The following is a 20938-nucleotide window of genomic DNA, read 5'->3' on the forward strand; positions in this document are numbered from 1 at the left end:
CACGAGCCAATCGCCCAGAAATAGATTTTTCCTTACGTCAAAATCCCTTTTCTGGGCTCAGCTCGTGTCGCTGCGCGAAATCGTACCAGAGAAATAGCACAAGATTGTAAAGAAATTCAACAAAATATAAAGGGGTCTCAAATAAAAGATAAAATAAAAATAAATCAATATAATTGCTAATAAAGATACATATACACAGTGATACAAATAGAAATACTACTTAATTATACTTAATGCTAATAATATTTCTTAAATTAAAGTAATATACATATATACAGGAGAAATATCATATATGTACAACAATGGTATCTGTGTAAAGCTTATGTATCAAAACAATCTAAAGCAATTAACATAAAAGTTGAATAAAACAAACTCCACAATAATAAAATATAAAAGAATGTATATGACTTAATATACAAAACCCGTAACCATTATAATAAGATGTATCTCCTAGCATAAAAATAAGGAGATGACATCCACGAGATCAGTAATCATCACAAATGTGAGTGTCCCTAGCAAAAAAATATGGGACACCCACTATATCATCATCAAAGCAGCTAAGACACAAGGTGACTGTAAATGAACAAGGCAGGAATAGACGAACTGTTGGGTGAGGCAGGTAGAAAGGAGGACTGAATCTTCTACTAAGGATTAGTCAGAGTCAGGGGAAACTATGTTACCCGCTGCAACTGCTGAAAATTTCAGGGCTTCCAAAGACTTTAAGTAATGACGTTTGAACACTGTCGGCGATTTCCATCCAGTATACTTTTTCAACTCATCGAAGTTCATATGTTGGAAATAGTTAATTGAGGTGGCTACTGCCCTGACATCATGTGCTTTTGGGAAAGAGTCAGGATTGGCTTGTTTAATGAAGTACAGGATTTGTTGCCTGATGCCTTTAATAGATAAAGTACCACCTTTTTCTCTCCTAAAGAGAGGACCCGATGAGGATGAGGAGGTCCTAGATAGAAAGGCTCGTAAAGCTGAAACTGGGCAAAGAGATATATCTTGTGGAAGGGGTAGTACCTTCCATGGTTCCCACCTCATCAAAGGATCTTCATTCTTAGCTTAAAAAGCTACGTTCCGGTGAAAGTAGCACTTCCCCTGTGGGAAGGAACTGAATATGATCCGGATCTCTGGATAAAGCCGACAGTTCTGAAATTCTAGCTCCTGAGGCCAAGCTTAATAAAAATAGGGTTTTTCTTAAAAGCATTATAAACGAGCATGTGTCATTATTGGTTTCTGAAGCCAGTTTTAGAACATCGTTTAAGAACCATGATACTGACGTAGGCCTAACAGAAGGTCTAAGTCTAGCACAGGCCTTGGGAATAGACGAGAAGTAGGAATCTTGTCAAGTCTATGTTGAACCCAAATTGAAAAATCTTTTTCAAGGCTGACTTGTTTGTCGTAATTGTGCTAGCTGCTAAGCCTTTTTCAAATAAGGATCTGAAAAAGGATATAGCTGAATTGATTGTCATGATCTTAATATCTGATTCTTTCAGGAAGGTTGCTAACTTTTTGACAGCAGCATCATACTGTCTCAAAGTTGAATCTCTCTTATCTGATTCCAAGAAGAGAATATTCTGAGGGTCAATATTCGCATTCCTTTTCGCTGCAAACTTCATGAAATCCATAAAGTTAGGGTTTTGAGAATCCCTGAGGAAGCGAACACAGTCTTCGTTTGTACTGACTGGGAGAGCTTGGGATTGGGATCCGAAGAGGGCGGAGACCCAGTTCCAGGATGAGAGGGTACCAATTGCTCTTCGGCCAGTCTGGGGCTACTAGAGCCACTTGACCCCTGAATGTCCTGAGTTTGTTTAACACTTTCATGAGAAGATTCACCGGAGGAAAGACATAAATCTTCTCCCAGTTGTTCCAATCTAGAGCCAGGGCGTCCGTGGCATAGGCCAGAGGGTCCAGGTTGGGGGCCACATAACACGGGAGTTTGTGGTTCGCTTGGGATGCGAAGAGATCTACCTGTAGACCTGGAACTCTCTGAAGAATCCATTGGAACGAACTGTTGTCCAGTGACCATTCCGACTCTAGAGGTACTGATCGGGATAGAGCATCTGCTATGACGTTTCTCACTCCAGCTATATGGGTGGAGGAGAGATGCCAACTGAACTTGTCCGCCAGGGAGAATATGGCTACCATGACATGATTTAGATGACGTGACTTGGAGCCTCCTCTGTTTATACAATGTACTACCACTGCGCTGTCCAGGACTAGCTTTATGTGGGAGTACTTTGGCGGACGTAACCTTTTTAGAGTCAAGAACAGTGCCATTGCCTCCAGTACATTTATATGGAACTGACGGAACTGAGGTGACCACGTTCCTTGAACCTTTTTGAACTGGGAATATCCTCCCCAACCGCTTAATGAAGCGTCTGTGTGGATAGTGATCCCTGGAGGAGGAAACTGAAGGGGCACTGACACCGATAGGTTCTTGACTTTCGCCCACGGCCGAAGTCGATTCTTTAGAATCAGAGGGACTGAGGATAATTTGTCCCTGGACCTGACATTTGCTCGTGAGCGCCAGATTCTGGTTAGGTCTTTCAGTTTGGCTTTCATTAGGATGTTCGTCACTGATGCAAACTGGAGAGAACCCAGGATCCTTTCCTGAGATCTTCTTGAAGCCAGTTTGTGACTCAGAATTGCTGACTGACTTCGCTATTTTCCTTCCTCTTGGACGATGGAATCGACAGAGTATGGGAGGATAGATTCCATTGAATGCCTAGCCACTGAAAGTTTGACTCTGGAGTGAGTCTTGACTTGGTCCTGTTTATCTTGAAGCCTAGATATTCCAGGAACTGAATCACTTTCAGTGTTGCTTTGTTGCATTCCTCGACTGTTGAAGCCCAGATCAACCAATCGTCGAGATACGCTACTACCATAACCCCTTGCGATCTGAGTTGTTGAACAACTACTTCCGCCAGCTTCGTAAACACTCTGGGTGCTACGTTGAGCCCGAAAGGAACTACCTTGAAGGAGAATGTCTGGTCTCCTATCTTGAAGCCCAGATAAGGACGGAAGTGCTTTGCAATAGGGATATGATAGTAAGCGTCTGTAAGATCGATAGAGGTGGTGACGGCCCCACGGGGAAGTAAGGTCCGCACCTGCGAGATCGTGAGCATCTTGAACTTGTCGCAGCGAATGGCTAAGTTTAAGCGGGACAAGTCTAAGATTACTCTTCTTTTTTGTGAGCCTTTCTTTGGCACGCTGAACAAGCGACCTTGAAATTTTAATCTTCCGACTCTCGCTATAGCTCCTTTCTGAAGGAGATCCTCCGCATACTCCGTCAGTTCCTTGGAAGGAAGTTGACGGAAAGGCCTGGATGGGGGTGGGTTCGTTAACCAGCTCCAACCCAGGCCTTTTGACACAATGCTCTGAGCCCACTTGCTGAAGTTCCACCGGTGGCAAAAGTGAAACAGCCTCCCTCCTACCTGAAGTTCTTCATTGGTTCTGGTAACCTCCTCGGCCTCCTCTGAAGTGTTTTCCCCTATTAAAGGGACCTCCCGATCCTCTCCCACGAAAGGAACGCTTACCTCTGCCTCCTTACCCGAGCGGTCATACTTCTGTGAAGATTGACTCTCGAAGGCTTGATTGTAAGCTGGAGAGAGAAGTAAGAGGTGGAGGGCTGAGGCTGAGGGGAGATCACGTAAATTGGCTGTGATTGAGCCTTAGAAGTGGAAGGTTGGGCTGTTTGCACTAAGGGAACCGCCGGAACTTGCTGAGAAAAGCGTGGCTGCTTTTTCTGGTAGGGCTGGAAACGCCTGGGTTTCCTTTGCCCCTTACCTCTAGCTGCTAGATCTTGCCTCCTCTTAGCCGTAAGGCCCCAACGGTCCTTAAGGCTCTGGTTCAACCTCGTAGCCTCTGACTGGACTTCCTTCACCATTGCTTCTGGGAAGAGATCTGCTCCCCAGATGCTCGACGAGAGTAACCTATTCGGCTCGTGCCGAATGGTTGCTCCTTGTAGGACATGCTTCCTACAATTCGTCCTAGCAGTGGCAAACTCAAACATATCTGACTGTACCGTTTGAGTCAGGGATTTGGTCATAAGTTTGAAAAGCGGCTCTGAACCATAGGCTATGGTGGCCACCTCGGTCATAGCCATAGAATTAATCGATCTGGCTAACCGCGATTTGGCGTCAAATTCAGCCTGAATAAGGCTATCTGGAAGCCTGGGTAGCTTTTCACCAAACTGCTCCATAGCACAGTCCGGTTTGAGTTTGCCAGCTGAGAAGGTGTTAGGTAAGTCTTCCCACAATTCTCCGGCTGAAGGAAGTAACGGAGATGTAGGATCTGCTTCCTTCAGTTGAGGCATGGGGTCCCCCTTCTGGGCCGCTGGAATGGTAGACGTCGCGATCTTTGTCAGGAACGGGAGCGGGTGGGGTACTCTTCATCCATCGTGAAGATCGTAAACGGACTCTTGAAAGGTTGGATTTTCGTATTAGAACAATCCATGTCCTCTAAACACCTGAGCCATTCTCTCTGAGCCTGGTCACATGAATAGAGGACTGTCTCCTTTGGTACCCTATCATCTCGAATCATGGCTGAGGCAGTGAGCCTTGCGTAGCCGATGAACGGAGGCTGAAGGTCTTCCGGGTAGAACTCGAAGTCCTCTATCCTTCGAGTTCCAAATTCCGGTATAGAAATGAGTCCGTCTTGGAAGGGGGCGTATGACGCTACTCTCCACGGGTTGTTCATCGAGAACGGAGGTAGAGAGTCATACTGGGGGAAGCTGGGTCTCCACCTGTATTGAAAGGTGGAGGAGAGGCTAGAGGAGCTTGGCTCAGTCCGCTATAATGGAGTCTTGAGAAGTAATCCTATCCGACAACCGAGAGATCATTTGTTCCATGCTACTCTTCAGAGACCCAACCAGGTCGCCCACCTGTTGTAACAGGCCAGCATTGGAGTCCAAAGCCGGAGCTGCTGCGGAGGTGGAGGGGTGGCTCTGAATTGGAACCAAGGGTAGCGGAACTGACGACTCTGCCGGAGTGTGAGATCTCTCTCTGGAGGATTTACTCCTCGAGGACTTAGAGCCGGACCCAGAAGCTTTAGATCTGTCTGCTCCGGGATTCCTAGCCGGAGACTTACGAGAGGAGGATGACGCCGAAGCCGTCTTCTTAGACGACGACGACGTCTTTGTCAAGGATTTCACTGCTTGACCCTTGACCTTGGGTCTAACCGAAGCGTCAGGAGGAGTATACAATTCATCACCCGTAAAGCCTTGGAAGGATGGAGAGGTTGCAGGAGTAGAAGAAACAGTTACACCCAAGGGTATCCCTTGGGTGTCCACCTTACCTACCTCGACCAACAGGTCGTCTACACCTACCATAGGTTTCTACATTAATATCCAACGTCGCGACTTCCGAGGAGATGTCCTGGCCTTGGTCAGTCAATGAGGCAGCCAGCTGTTGCTGGATGAAGGCGATAGTCGGGGCCGCCTCTACTGGGTCGACGTATCCTGTCGCCTTGCCTCCGGGGAAGATTAGTACCGCCAACCTTTTCTCCAGGATGTAGGGCATACCCTTGGCGGCGTTCTTCCCGAAACCGCCGACCCAGGCCCGCAGGGTTGCCAGTGCGGTATCCCTCACTGCCGGCGCCTGGAAGAGAGGGTATTGATTAGATTTAAGAATAACTTAAAACTAAAGCTAACTTAAAGCATAACTTAAACTTATAGGGGCTATAAGGCCCCTTGAATTTTCCTTAAGTTAGAGTGATTGATGAAAACTTAAGCACTATAACAGATGCGGACCAGCTACCGGAGATGGAATACTTACCCCGTCTAAAAGCTGGCTCACCAGATCGTAACATATGGTACACGTCTCATGGTACCAGACCTGGATGTCCCCGTGCGGAGTCGCGCATGGAGCATGGGACCGGCAAACTTCGTGTCCACACGGGTCCTGAAGTGTGGCGGCGCATCCCGGATGCTCACAGTTGGTGGTCTGTAAGTGGAAAGACACATGAGTATCTTAAAGAATATCACTTACAGGCTAAAGGACAGAAGAACTCCGTTGCATGCCGGAGCTCGGAAAAAATTCGGGCATAGCCCCTCCCTTACTAGCCTGAATAGGCTATAAACCCCGGAGGTATCCGGTGAAAAAGAAGGGAGGGGGAATGGTTTAAGGTACTTAAAATAACTTAACATCTTAAACCTAAAAGCTCGAACGTACCGGACTAAGTCCAGTGCGAGGCGGAGTGATAACTCAGTGAAACGGAGAGGTTAGAAGGGACCGACTGTATGTTCCGGTCCACCCCGTGGGGTAGACTTAGCACCTTTCCGCTAGATGCCAGGCCTCCGGTGGTAAAGGAGCCCTAGTAAGGTGGGAAAGAGCGGGGGCATACAGACTCGGGCTAGTAACGGAGCGACGGAGTAGTAATGGAGAGGGGGAAAGGCCAGTCCCCCCCACCTTACCATCCGACCGGACCGAGAGCCGGAGAGGTCGAGTCCAGTCTGGGTCTGACCCGTTTCTCTACCCCCTCCGCCTGGGGGGAGAGAGGGAGGCAGGCTCGGGTATGCGGAGCGAGCATGGGCAGGCCTAGCCACCCCCCCCGACCCTATGGAAGAGCGGGAGGGGGGAAAGGTGACTGGACAGGCGTCTGGCTGCCTCGTGATCACATAGTGACCACGGGGCGATAAGAACAACAACTAAGCCTAAAACATAACCAACTGATCAGCGAGATGCTATCGGGAAGCAACCGAGCTGACAAGCGGTAACATAAAGGCCCAATAGGCCATGACCTAGGCTAAGCGAGCCAGACGCCTAACTAACCTAACAATATCACATAGATAATAAAATGAATAATAAAATGAAAGAAAGAAAAACAAAATAGTAGGAGAAAAAATCCAGGAGTGTACGACTAACCCGAAGGCAAGTCTACCACTCAAAGCTAGCCGAGGCCGATACTAAGAGCCGTGGCTAGGGTCTGGATGGAAGAGCCTACATAAGGTAAAAGACATGCATGCATGACAAAACCGTGTAGACCTTACCCTAAACAAAGCGGATAATAAAATAGAGCGTACAAAGACAGGGGATGCTCTGGGTATGGGCGACCCAGAACGGACCCATCACGAGGCAGAACCATGCTGCCATGCTTCCGACCTAGAGATCGTATTTATACCTAAAAAACGGCAAATACGTGCTCAGGGCCGGAAAAAACCAAATAGCAATAAACACAGAGTACTTAACTTAGCTGCTGCGATGGCTGCACGCTCCATGGTAATAAAATCCAAAAGAAAGGGCACAAAAACACAGAGAAGAAAATGGCACGTGTGTATCGTGTGCGCTAACTGAAAAGGATGGCCACCAGAGGCGCAGCAGTCGGCAGCATGGGATGGAGTAGTAGTAGTAGGTGCTGCCCACTCTGTGGGTCGGCTCCCCTCTTGGGGGATTTTGTAGTGGGAGAATTCTATTGGCATTTGGCTCGTGGTAGTGGTCTCACTCGCCATAGTGTTCATACCGACACTCTCTGGGAGGGTGAGCGAGTCAGTTATACTGACCTTTTTTCTTTATTTATTTATTCTCTGGTATGTGTTAGTACATTTACCCTAGAAATAATAGATTAAAGGATATTTCGCGCAGCGACACGAGCTGAGCCCAGAAAACAGGTTTTGGGTGGTGGACGGATTTACTCATGGTGAGTGAGAATATTACGAGCCATTGATTTGGGGGAATAGGGCAGGAAAGAGGCACCATTACTTCTATAGCCCATAAATTCACTGATGGAAACTTTTAGACTGGCTAAAATCAAGTGGCCAGCTCATGAAAGAGTTAGTTGTGATCTTGGTTTGAAGGGAGCAAATACGTACTGCCTCTCTCTCACATGACGTCTTTTTATAATTTTGTTCATAAATATACAGACAGTCCCCGGTTACGACGGGTTCGGCTTACGACATTCAATCATATTCGTCAGAAATTATTTCCAGGGTTACGACGCATGTTCCAGGGTTACGATGCCTACAACACTGATCAGGCAGATGAAATATGACACCAAAAATGCAAAATAATCAATATTTGAAGGCCTTTTAGATGAAAAATGCAATAAGAATGCAGTTAACATTGTTTTCAATGCACCCAATGCATTAAAAGTAAGGTTTTCTCAGTATTTTTGATGACGTTCCAGCTTACAACAATTTATTGGTGTAGGGTATTTTTATTTCTGCACCGAAATATGATACAAAGGCAGCTTTTGAAACTGCCCTTCACGTTATCAAAGAGGATTTTTTCATGTTCATTCTTGTGAGCCGCCGCCTGCCACTCTTCCTAAAATATCGAGTTAAAAATGTGCACATTTAGTGACCGAGTGTCGATTTTAGAAATATTCATGCCTTTATGTTTAAAATGTGTATAAAAATATATTACGTATAGGGTATTTTTATTTCTGCACAGAAATATGATACAACGGCAGCTTTTGAAACTGCTCTTCACGTTATCAAATAGGATGTTTTTTCATGTTCGATCTTGTGAGCCGCCACCTACCGCTCTTCCGGATATATCTAGTTACGAAAAGTGCAAATTTAGCGATTGATGTGTCAATTTTATAAATGTTCACGTTTATATGTTTAAAATGTGTATGAAAATATATTACGTATAGGGTGTTTTTATTTTTGCACATAAATATGATACAAATTAAAGCAGCTTTTGTAACTGCCCTCCACGTTATCAGAGGATGTTTTTTCATGTTCGTTCTTGTCTGCTGCTGTTCCGAAAAGTGCATTTATAAAGACTTCATGTGGTTATATTTTATTAATTTGGGAGATAATTATAACTCATTTTGTTAATGAAACTTCAGCTTTTTGTTATAATTTTTCATGCATTAATGTTTAAAATGTGTGTGAAAAATGTATTTTCTGGGATTGACCTGTGTCACCCAGTGAAATGCCCTTATAGCACTCATTTCTAGGTATAAGTAAATGCTAATTATACCAGAGAAAAAAGCCATATGGAATGCTGGAGTTACTAACTACCCCCAGCTCGCTCACCACTACTTCTGCCAAGAAACAACATTCCTTTATAGCACTCGTCATCGTAAACACGTTTGTTCTTTTGCTCATATTCTTAGTGAATTTTCTAAGTTATTATGTCTTCTGATCACCAAGAAGCATTTTAAGCATCTTCTTCTAAGTTGAGTATTAAGTTTGTTGACTTTGAACGCGTTTGTGCAACTGTGCATCAGATATGATGTTGCTTATATGAGCGTTGCTTGAGAGCGAGCGTTTCGTCTCTAGAGTCGGCCGTTTAAAATGTATTGTTGACAGCGTACTTGGTCTTCTCAACTTTTTATTGTGGTATATAAAATTTTTGTTACCCTCTTGCACATCACAGTATACGTATGTTACTGTTGTCGTGAAATTTTACCATTTTGCTCCTGATGGGTTTCGATAGGTTGGTGTATCACGGGTTGAACCTTTACATTTATTAGCCTATTAAGGGGTTTCCCTCTTTTTCATCAGTCCTTCAGGAGCAATTTTTGTTCCCTCACAAGAGTGCGATGATAAATTTATTTCCTACATCATGCGCGAGTATTGTGTTTGAGGCGACCTAGGCTAGCCTAGAGGTACGCCATTTTTCATTTTGAGATGGAATGAAATTCTCAATTATTCACGATGTCCGAGCATGTAGTGTAGGTGATATTATTTATTTTATTATATTATTATAATATTATATTGATAATTGTATTTAGATGAGGTTTGGAGTCCTACACAAATATTTACCTATCCTTGTGCATCAATTTTACTTATCCTAGCCTACCTGACCAGATCTAGGCTAGGTTTTGGAAGGTAGGCTAGGCGATTGAGAGTACCTCTCGCTACCCTAGTTGGTACTAGTCCTGGCTAACCTGACCAGACTAACAATTTAGTTTTGGAGGGTGATTTTTTACTAGAGAGTTCCTCTCTTGTTACGTAATGTAGGTGCTAGGCTTTTCTTACCTGACCAGGTCGATATATTCGATTTTGGAGGGTTAGTTTAGGCTCTAAAGTGTCCTTTTTCGTGACGAACTAGTAGGCTCCATCCTAGGCTACCTGACCAGATCGGGATATCCGATTTTGGAAGGTTAGGCTAGGATCGAAGTTGGGCTTGCCTTATTCGTCAGTACTTCCAATAATTCCTTATCTATATTTTGTTAGTATAGCCTTGGCTATTACCTCCTTTAGGGTATCAGTTGGCCTGCCGTCTTCTGCCCCCTTTATTACCTCCTTTAGGGTGTCAGTTGGCCTGCCGTCTTCTGCCCCCTTTAGTTGTAGGCTATTCACGACTTCCCGGAGGATGGTTTTCACCTGACCGGTCACTGTTGCCAAGCGATTACTAGTTTACCTTTCTCCTTCGGGCTCTTCCTCCCGTTCCGGACTTGGTCCGGCGATGCTTCGTTAGCTCGCTGTCCTAGTAACCCTGCTGGGGAACAGCAGCTAGAGCGTCGAGCACTGCTCCGGGGAATTAGCCGGAGGAGGTTAAGGTTTAGAAGGTTATGTAGTCTCTGTTGGTATTCTCCGGGCCTGTGTTATTCGGGCGAGGGGTGGTATACCATCACACTCACCAGAATGTTATACGCCAGAGTTCTTAGTACCGCTGTTCCCACCGCTCTGTTTTTCCATATTCTCTGGCATCCTGATGGCTCTGAGGTGTGTTACACTCTGGTGGAGAATGTGACTAATGAGTCGGTAGGTACCATCCGCACCTCAGTAATGTCTTGATTTTGGATCATAGTTCCGGGCTTCCTCGGGACCATTGGAGGATCTGATTTAGTTTTCTCTTACAGACCCCTCTGCCGCTCAAGGCCTCCTCACTGGCGAACCTTAAGGTCTGGGTGGGCAGTTATGGGAGGAACGTTGCCGCCAGATGCCCCTACATGCTGTCGGAGGAGATGTGTTCTCTCCTTTACCCTAATGCTAGGTCTTCAGCAGCAGTAGTTAAGAAAGTGGCAGCCCCTTTCATCGAGAGGATCCGCTTAGAAACCCAGGTCCCCACGGAAGACCAAGAGGGCTTGTGCGAGGAGGTGACGGAGGAAGTAGCAGCCATCAGTCTGCATCGCGAGCCGATGACCATCGACTCTCAGGAAGAAGGTAGGGAATTAAGTAAGGCAGGTGGTTTTAGTAGTAAAATGGTTGCTTGTAGTCCATCTACTTCTTCTTCCTCTTCCTTTCAGGGCTTTTCAAACTCCAGAATCCTTGGGGATAGGTCTGGTTCTGTGATCCCCAAGGTGAAAACCCTGAAAAAGAAGTCCCTGCCGAAGGCTGCCAGACCAGCTAAACCTTCTCTGGCGGACTCCACCAGGTCGTCATTGGCCCCCAAGCCTTTGGCTTCCTCGGCAAAAGCTACTCCCCCACCTAAGGGGTCGATAGCTAAGGGTTCTAAAGCCAGACCGGCGCAGTCCGGCTTCGACCCTGACGTCTTTGCTAATCTTCTCATGGAGAATATGGGGAGTATGGTGGACACAAGATTCCAATCGATGTCCTCTCAGCTCGCCTCGGGTTTAGAGACATCAGGGCAGTCCATCCTGTCTCTGGCTCAGAGGCTTCAGACTCAGGAGAGCTTGCTGGCCGGACTTATTCAGTCCGGGGGCACACAGCAGTCCTTAATTGTGCCGGATGCATCTAAGCTCCCGCCATTCGAAGACAACAACCCATGGCGGTTGGCGCTGCATGCTCCCTTTTCGGAGGGCATGCTGACAATTGAAGGCTGTGGAACCCGCCCGGTGGAAGATTACGAGTTCTTCCCAGCGGACCTCCAATTTCCCTTCCCAGGCTACGCCCGATTAGCCGAGGAAGCGTTTGTCAGGGTAGACAGGGTCCCAAAGGAGACTGTGATCTATCCTAGAGATCAAGCACAGTCGGCATGGGTCTGCACCCTTTCGGAATGGAGTTGTATCAACACTAAGTTGACGCCACACAAAGGTTGCTACACCTTGTACATCCAAGATCGCAGAATTAACTCTGCAGGCCGGAATGGAGGAGAAGCCAATGCCTCAGCTTCAGGAGACAGAGCCTACCTCTCTGCTCTTTCCTGGAGATTTGGAGTGCTGGTTGGGTGCTACGGAAACGTTCACAGTGGACAAACTTGATCCGGAGTGTGCCTCTACAGAGTTTAGTGAACGTTTACCCAGAATTCCGGATGCCATGGTAAAGGCAGAATTCCAGGCAAAGTGTAGACTGAGTAGGTCGATCAACTCGATCACTACTTTAGAGTTGACGGCTTCTGTCTACGCTGAGGAACCTCTATTCCAGGTCCTAACAAAGTCACTGCTACAGACTTTCCAGTGTGACCTGTATGATTTTGTGGTAGCTAGGGGGAATTGCAGGAAGCATTTACTTGCCTATGCTCCCATCAGGCATGAGCCTAACAAGCTTATTAAGGCTTCGATCTGGGGATCCAACCTCTTTCCTAATGACGTGGTTAACAGTGTCATCAGTGAGGCAGCTAGGGCTAACCAGAACCTTCGTGTCCGCTGGGGCCTTCCCTTCAAGAGGAAGTTGGAGACCTTCAGACCACAAGCCAAGAGTAGGAAGAGGGTCAGGAAGTATCAACGTTTCCAGACCTCTCAGACACAGGCGGTGGTGCAAGCAGTTCCCATCTTCCGGCTTGGTCAACCTTCAGCCTCTATGGCACGACCACAGCAACAACAATTTGTACTGTTACAAAGTCAGCCAACTCAACAGTCCTCGAGTTCGGCTACTTTCGTGACGTCCCCGGCCTTCAACGCTTCGTTTGATGCGCAAGGGGCGTTTCAAAACTATAACAGACACGCACGGGTTAGCAGAGCAAGAGGAGCTTACCAGCACAGAGCTGGTTCCAGAACTCTCTCCAGAGGCAGAGGTTTCAGAGGAGGCAGAGGAAGTAAGACCTCATCCAATCAATGAACCTCTCCAGGTAGGCAGGAGACTGTACCTCTCACGGGACCATTGGACCTTCAGTACATGGGCCCACAGTATCGTATCAAAAGGTCTGGGGTGGAGATGGATAAAAGGGCCTCCTCCACCAGTCAGTTTCCACCAATTTCCAATGACAGACCTTCTAAACTATGCCAAAGACCTTCTTCAAATGAAGGCAATAAAGAAAGTCAGACACCTGAAATTTCAGGGACGTTTGTTTACCGTGCCAAAGAAGGACACGGACAAACGAAGAGTGATTCTGGACTTGTCCCGTCTCAACTCATACATTCAATGCGACAAGTTCCGCATGCTGACTGTCTCGCAGGTGCGGACCTTACTTCCCGTAGGGTCGTCACCACCTCTATCGATCTTACAGACGCTTATTATCACGTCCCAATAGCGAGAAACTTTTCTCCCTACCTAGGCTTCAAACTAGGAAGAAAGGCTTACTCGTTCAGAGTCATGCCATTCGGGCTCTACATAGCGCCCAGAATATTCACCAAACTAGGAGAGACGGAAGTTCAAGAATTAAGAGCTCAGGGAGTTATGATAGTAGCTTACCTAGACGACTGGCTCATTTGGGCACCAAATGACAAGGAATGTCGCAGGGCAACAACCAAAGTAATAAAATTTCTAGACTATCTGGGATTCCAGATAAACAAGAAAAAGTCCTGTCTCATTCCGGCGTCTCGCTTTCAATGGTTAGGAATTCAATGGGACCTAACCGCACACAAACTATCTCTTCCGCCAACCAAGCGCAAAGAGATAGCGAAAGCTACGAAAAAATTTCTCAAAAACGGAAGGGCTTCTTGTCGTACCCAAGAGAGAGTCTTGGGTTCACTTCAGTTTGCTTCAATATCAGATATTTTGTTGAAAGCCAGACTGAAGGACATCAATCAGGTATGGCGGAGAAGAGCCAACAGCAGACTCAGAGACAAAATCTCTTTGATTACGTTGATACTAAAGAAAAGACTTTGTCCATGGACGACAGTCAAGAGCCTTTCCAAGTCGGTACCGTCTCTAGTAGTCCACACGGACGCCTCTCTGAGCGGATGGGGGGCTATTCTCAGTACAAGAAGGTTCAAGGAACATGGTCGACAGTATTCCGCCAGTTTCATATCAACATCCTAGAAGCAATGGCCATTTTCTTGACCCTGAAACGACTAGCTCCGGCCAGGAATATTCATATCAGACTAGTCTTGGACAGTGCAGTGATAGTTCACTGCCTAAACAGAGGAGGCTCCAAGTCAAGCCACATAAACCACGTGATGATAGCAATCTTCTCATTGGTAATGAAACACCACTGGCACCTGTCAGCTACTCACCTGGCAGGAGTACGGAATGTCATTGCAGATTCGCTGTCCAGGACAACTCCGCTGGAAACGGAGTGGTCCTTGGACGCTAAGTCATTCAATTGGATTTGCCTACAAATACCGGGCCTTCAGGTAGACCTGTTTGCCACAGAGTCCAACCACAAACTTCCATGTTATGTGGCTCCCAATTTGGATCCTCTGGCTCACGCCACAAATGCGATGTCCATAGACTGGAATATTTGGCAGAAGATTTACCTATTCCCGCCAATAAACCTTTTGATGAAAGTTCTACACAAACTCAGATCTTTCAAAGGGCAGATAGCACTAGCACCCAACTGGCCGAAGAGCAATTGGTTTCCTCTTCTACTAGAATTGAAACTCCGTCCCGGATGGATTCCCAACCCTAAGTTGACTCAGGTGGTACAAACTCGGGCTGTGTCAGCTTCCTCAAGAATTCTGAATGCCCTAACTTTATGGACTTCATGAAGTTTGCAGCACAGAAAGAGGCTAATATTGATCCGCTAAACACATTGTTCTTGGAATCAGACAAAAGGGAATCAACACTCCGGCAGCATGATTCGGCAGTGAGGAAGTTAGCCATCTTTCTAAAAAGAATCAGATGTTCAGACAATGACTACGAATCTGGCAATTTCGTTCTTTAGAACTCTGTTTGAAAAAGGCTTAGCTGCTAGTACCATTACTACAACTAAATCCGCCTTGAGGAAGATATTTCAGTCTGGCTTTAATATTGATTTATCAGATTCGTACTTCTCATCCATCCCTAGAGCATGTGCTCATCTGAGACCAGTAAACAGACCTCATATGGTCTCCTGGTTTTTAAATGGCGTGCTCAAGTTAGCTTCAGACACTGATAATGAATCATGCTCATATATATCCCTTCTCAGGAAAACATTATTTTTACTGAGCCTGGCCTCAGGTGCCAGAATATCTGAACTATCGGCTCTCTCTAGAGAACCAAATCATATCGATTTCCTCCCGTCAGGAGAAGTTCTGATTTCTACGGACCTGAAATTCTTGGCAAAGAAGGAAGACCCTCAGAACAGATGGTCTCCATGAAAGATTGCTCCTCTTCCACCGGACCCATCTTTATGTCCAGTTACTACATTAAAGTCTTATCTTGACAGGGCTTCTAATAGGTCTTCAGGTCCCCTTTTTATTAGAGAGAATGGTGGAACCATTTCTTTGAAGGCCATCAGACAACAAATTCTTTATTTTATTAAACAAGCTAACACGGATTCAGTTCCTCAGGTCCATGATATCCGAGCAGTGGCCACCTCACTTAATTATTTTCATCATATGAACTTTGATGATCTCAAAAAGTATACGGGTTGGAAATCTCCGACAGTATTTAAACGTCACTATCTAAAGTCTCTGGAGGCCCTTAAATATTCTGTAGTGGCCGCAGGGAATGTTGTCTTCCCTGATACAGCCTAATTATGTATGTTGTAATGTTGTATATTATCACTAATATTGCTATTAATTACCTTTTGGTACTCTCTCTCACCTACCTGCCTCGCTTGTTTTCCCTCCCTTTTTGTCTTTTTTGTTGTGGATCGGATTGCTTATCAACCCGCTCCTGTTCTTGTACATAGTTTATTAGTTCTTGTATTTTATATTCATTACCTGTACTCTTTTCCTGGTAATGGTATGAACTTGGTCATGTAAATTTTTATATGTGTTATTTACTCCTGGTATTTTGTACCCTTGTCCGGGATCATTAAAACAATGATTGTAAGAAAAAAATTTATTTTTTCCTTTTATATATCAAACTTTGTTTTACTCTCTAATTACCAAGCTTATATGGCCAATTCTCTGTTACTATTTCACTGGGCGACACAGGTCAATCCCAGAAAAGGGATTTTGACAAAGGAAAAATCTATTTCTGGGTGAGGACCTGTGTCGCCCAGTGAAATGTCCTTATAGCACTCATTTCTAAGTATAAGTAAATGCTAAATATACCAGAGAAAAAAGCCATATGGAATGCTGGGGTTACTAGCCCCAGCTCGCTCACCCTCATAGGGTGTCGGTATAGCACAGGGGCGAGTGGAATCCACTGCCACAGATACTCTGCCAATTAGATCTCTCCTCTCTCAAAATCCCTCGCCAGAGAGGTGCCGTTATACGGCCACCTTCCGCTCGCCACCACTACTTCTGCCAAGAAACTTCATTCCTGAATTACGCACCCAAGCTTGGGCCAGCTAAAGGGTGGGGAAAGGAAAGATAGGGATGGGTTCACTGGGCGACACAGGTCCTCACCCAGAAATAGATTTTTCCTTTGTCAAAATCCCTTACATGGTATTTATTTCATTTTTTAATATAAATATGATACATTGGCAGTACACATGTCCATATGAAGTCTTTGTAACAGGCCTTCACATGATGAAGACAATAGGTTGTTCAACTGTTGCGCACAAATAATAAAATTTTAATTTATATCATTGAATAACGTTTTTATAAATTATACTTACAATTGTTGCATAAATTGATTTTAAAAGACAAAATTTGTTTATACATTCAATTTTGCAACACTGCAATTTGTTTGTTTTTCCATGGGATAGAAGTACAAAATATAACTGAGCAACTCAGTTGATTTTTTGCTTCGTTACTCGAGCAAAAAATTGAGGTATGACAGTACGAGCTCGAGATGCCACTACTACGTTAGTGACGAAAATTAAAATAAGCACAGAGGAAAAAGTAAATATGCATCTTTTCCATAAATCTTTTAAAAAGTTATACACTCCACTGTATCCAATAATATTGTACGTATTCTCATATTATTGTATTATAAAATACTAAGGTAAATCTAAGCCAGTATTCTGCGGAGCGGCCAATGTTTTGGTTTGGAAATCAGCTGATGGCAAATACGAGTTTGTTTTGCCATATTTAACGCAATTCTGAGCGAATTTTCTTGCTTCTAGATAGCATAAAGGAATATCTAGGTACTTGACTTATATGAGACAAGGTTATTTTTCCTTATACAACATGCTTTTAGGTGGAAATATGACTTGAATATGTCTCGTTGTGATTGTGAACAAATTTTTTTTTGTTAACATATTACGTTGGCGGCATGTTTATTGAGTAAAAAAAATTATGTGATTCCGTTCGCAATTTTCCTTATTATCATCATAATTCGAACTTTACATTATTTACCTTATACTAGCGTTAAACCAACGGTAAAATGTGTTCTTTCAAGCACAGTAGTTTTGATTAAAATTATTTTATCTCAATTTTATCAACGGTTGTGTTTGACGGCATACGTTTACTGGAGTTTTATCCATGTTGCTGAGGCACGATAATGGTTATTAGGAGCTTGAATAGTTTTCTGAGCTTCAGCTATGACTAGGTTTAAATTTAACAGTATATTTCCTGATTAATCTTTGATCTATAGCGAATAAAGTTATTACATTAAGATATTTCAGTCCTATTCTACATAATGTCATTTATAACAACTATGGTAATAGTGTACTATAGTACAATGATTGAAATACAGGCCAATCGATGTTGTTATCCAATTCAGTTGTACTTAGAAAAAAAAAGTTGTTTCTCGTTCGGTTGTTCATGGCTGTACACGTTTACACAACAAGTATAACATTAAAACCATACTTTCATCATTCTCTTTTGCTGTTTTTGAACTTGTGTAACTAAAAGATAGAATAAAGTTAGGCTATTGTAATTTGGTCTCATAAAATCGGATTATCGTAAGACGAATTATCGTAACTTGAACACTACAGCTACCTGTACACTGTATAAAACCTTATTATATCTTTACATACTCTAGACAACCAAAGGATTAAAGCTAGGCTTTTTTTCACTTTACAGTATTTATAATACTATAATGTGCTGTACAGTAAATTCTATAGTACTATACTGCATGAATATAATTTTTCTTATTGCATCATTGTGGGATTACGGCAGTGTTTGGCTGGTCTAAGGCGCTGTTAACTGGTCTAGTATTCCGAAAGAAGGTGTGCACTGGCCGTAGGCTTTAAAATCGCTTAGCATCGAAAATCGCTTAGCTTCGGCGGCCAGGAATGGAAACCCTGACGCTAACCAAGGGCCACCTGTACTTGAAAGCAATCAATTCATTCTGTAATTTTTGCTAGACCAGATAACACAATTTTGTTTGGCTCATTATTCCTCAATGCTAATGTCTGAAGATGACTAAGAATATGACCAATGTGAGTGATAATAATACAGTGGTCCACCCATATTCACGAGGGATGTGTACCAGACGTCCCCGCAAATAGTTAGAACTCCCCTCTAAACATGCTTATACCTGCTTATCTTGAAAGTTCAAATACCAAATGTATACTTCAAGTATCATCCTACATCAAATATACTGTTGAATTTGTATTATTAATATAATTTCAAAGTCATCTGAAACATTCTACCATTAGAAATATATAGACAGCCAATAACAGAGAGAGAGAGAGAGAGAGAGAGAGAGAGAGAGAGAGAGAGAGAGAGAGAGAGAGAGAGAGAGAGAGAGAGAGAGAATATGAATGGAGGTACAGTAAAAGGAATGAAAGGGGTCGCAGCTAGGGCATGAAGAGATGCTGCAAAGAACCTAAAGTAATGCCTATAGTACACCACATGAGGTGCACTTTATGGGTTTATCAATCATATAAAGTAAAATTTAATGTACAGTACTGTATACTACCATCAAGAACATGTAGTTGAACTAAACCAGTTAAGAATCACTGCTAAGTCTCTTCATGGTATGTACAGTTCCAGAAGGTTTCTTCTAAGAACACCTACACTGTAAGGGTGTAAAATACTTGTGCCCAAGTCCACTCTCACATGACTACCCAGTTAGCTTCAGTTCTCTTGATCACTGGCAGTGCTCTCACCTAGCATTTAAAAAATGGGTTTTCTTTGTGAATAAACATTTGACTACTTAGATAGTTCACTACACGAAGCACAAAACATGAAAATTCCCCCTGAGTTGTGATTATTTTTTAAGTAAATTTGGGAATAGGTTACAGAACAACCATCTTGTAATGTAGTATGTAAAAGTAACTGGTGGTTCTTTTCGCTGAAAAAAAAAAACTGATAACAGACACTGTATTGTACACCTCTTTGCAAATTTCAAGGATAGACAGGCCTGTACAATATGCAAACATGCAACATTAAGAAAAATGAACATACCTTCTTAGATATGGCCCGCCCAAGACCCTGAAGCCACTCATTAGTTTTCTCCACATCTTGTCCAGCAACAATTTTGCTTGGTCGAACAGAAAATGTCTCACCAGTAGCTATGCCTAAAACAAATAACAATTTTACAAAATTTCTCTATAACACACAGACACACAAGAAATTAACCCTTAAACGCCGAAGCGGTAAAAAAAAAATGTCTCCCGTGTGCCGGAGGTGTTTCAGAGTGAGCGAGGAAGCGGAAAAATTTTTTTTCAAAAAATCACAGCGCTTAGTTTTCAAGATTAAGAGTTCATTTTTGGCTCTTTTTTTTGTCATTGGCTGAAATTTAGTATGCAACCATCAGAAATGAAAAAAATTATCATTATCATATATAAATAATGCGATATATGATAGCGCAAAAACGAAATTTCATATATAATTGTATTCAAATCGCGCTGTGCGCGAAACGGTTAAAAGTAAAAAGTTACTTTTTTTTTTGTTGTAATGTACACTAAATTGCAATCATTTTGGTATATAACACATTGTAAAACGATAAAAGCAACACAGAGAAAATATTATCACAAAATAATGCATGAATTCGTAACGTGCGAACGTAATCAAATATTTTTTTCAAAAATTCACCATAAATCTAAATATTGTCCTAGAGACTTCCAATTTCTTTCAAAATGAAGACAAATGATTGAATATTACTATACTGTAAGAGTATTAGCTTACAAATGCAGTTTTTGACCATATCTGACGAGTTAAAGTTGACCGAATGTCGAATTTTTTTATATATATTTTTTTATATGCAATTATTTTGGAAATAAGAAAAGCTATGCCTAAAACAAATAACAATTTTACAAAATTTCTCTATAACACACAGACACACAAGAAATTAACCCTTAAACGCCGAAGCGGTAAAAAAAAAAAATGTCTCCCGTGTGCCGGAGGTGTTTCAGAGTGAGCGAGGAAGCGGAAAAATATTTTTTTCAAAAAATCACAGTGCGCTTAGTTTTCAAGATTAAGAGTTCATTTTTGGCTCCTTTTTTTGTCATTGGCTGAAATTTAGTATGCAACCATCAGAAATGAAAAAAATTATCATTATCATATATAAATAATGCGATATATGATAGCGCAAAAACGAAATTTCATATATAATTGTATTCAAATCGCGCTGTGCGCGAAACGGTTAAAAGTAACAAGTTACTTTTTTTTCGTTGTAATGTACACTAAATTGCAATCATTTTGGTATATAACACATTGTAAAACGATAAAAGCAACACAGAGAAAATATTATCACAAAATAATGCATGAATTCGTAACGCGCGAACGTAATCAAATATTTTTTTCAAAAATTCACCATAAATCTAAATAATGTCCTAGAGACTTCCAATTTCTTTCAAAATGAAGACAAATGATTGAATATTACTATACTGTAAGAGTATTAGCTTACAAATGCAGTTTTTGACCATATCTGACGAGTTAAAGTTGACCGAATGTCGAATTTTTTTATATATATTTTTTTATATGCAATTATTTTGGAAATAAGAAAAGCTACAACCTTCAAATATTTTTCGTTTTATTCTACATA

The 20938-nt window shown here is 43.0% G+C and overlaps 1 protein-coding gene across 3 annotated transcripts in view; it reads right to left on the minus strand.

Moving 5' to 3' along the window:
- The window catches only part of LOC135217072 (TRAF3-interacting protein 1-like), a 343407-nt gene that overhangs the window by 291621 nt on the left and 30848 nt on the right, over positions 1–20938 (minus strand). For all 3 annotated transcript variants that reach the window (XM_064252769.1, XM_064252754.1, XM_064252762.1), the window contains exon 3: positions 19357–19469. In XM_064252769.1, coding sequence (XP_064108839.1) covers positions 19357–19469 — 113 coding nt within the window. The remainder of the gene's footprint in view (positions 1–19356; positions 19470–20938) is intronic.

The sequence above is a fragment of the Macrobrachium nipponense genome, chromosome 19 (genome assembly GCF_015104395.2).
Source record: "Macrobrachium nipponense isolate FS-2020 chromosome 19, ASM1510439v2, whole genome shotgun sequence".
NCBI lineage: Eukaryota > Metazoa > Arthropoda > Malacostraca > Decapoda > Palaemonidae > Macrobrachium > Macrobrachium nipponense.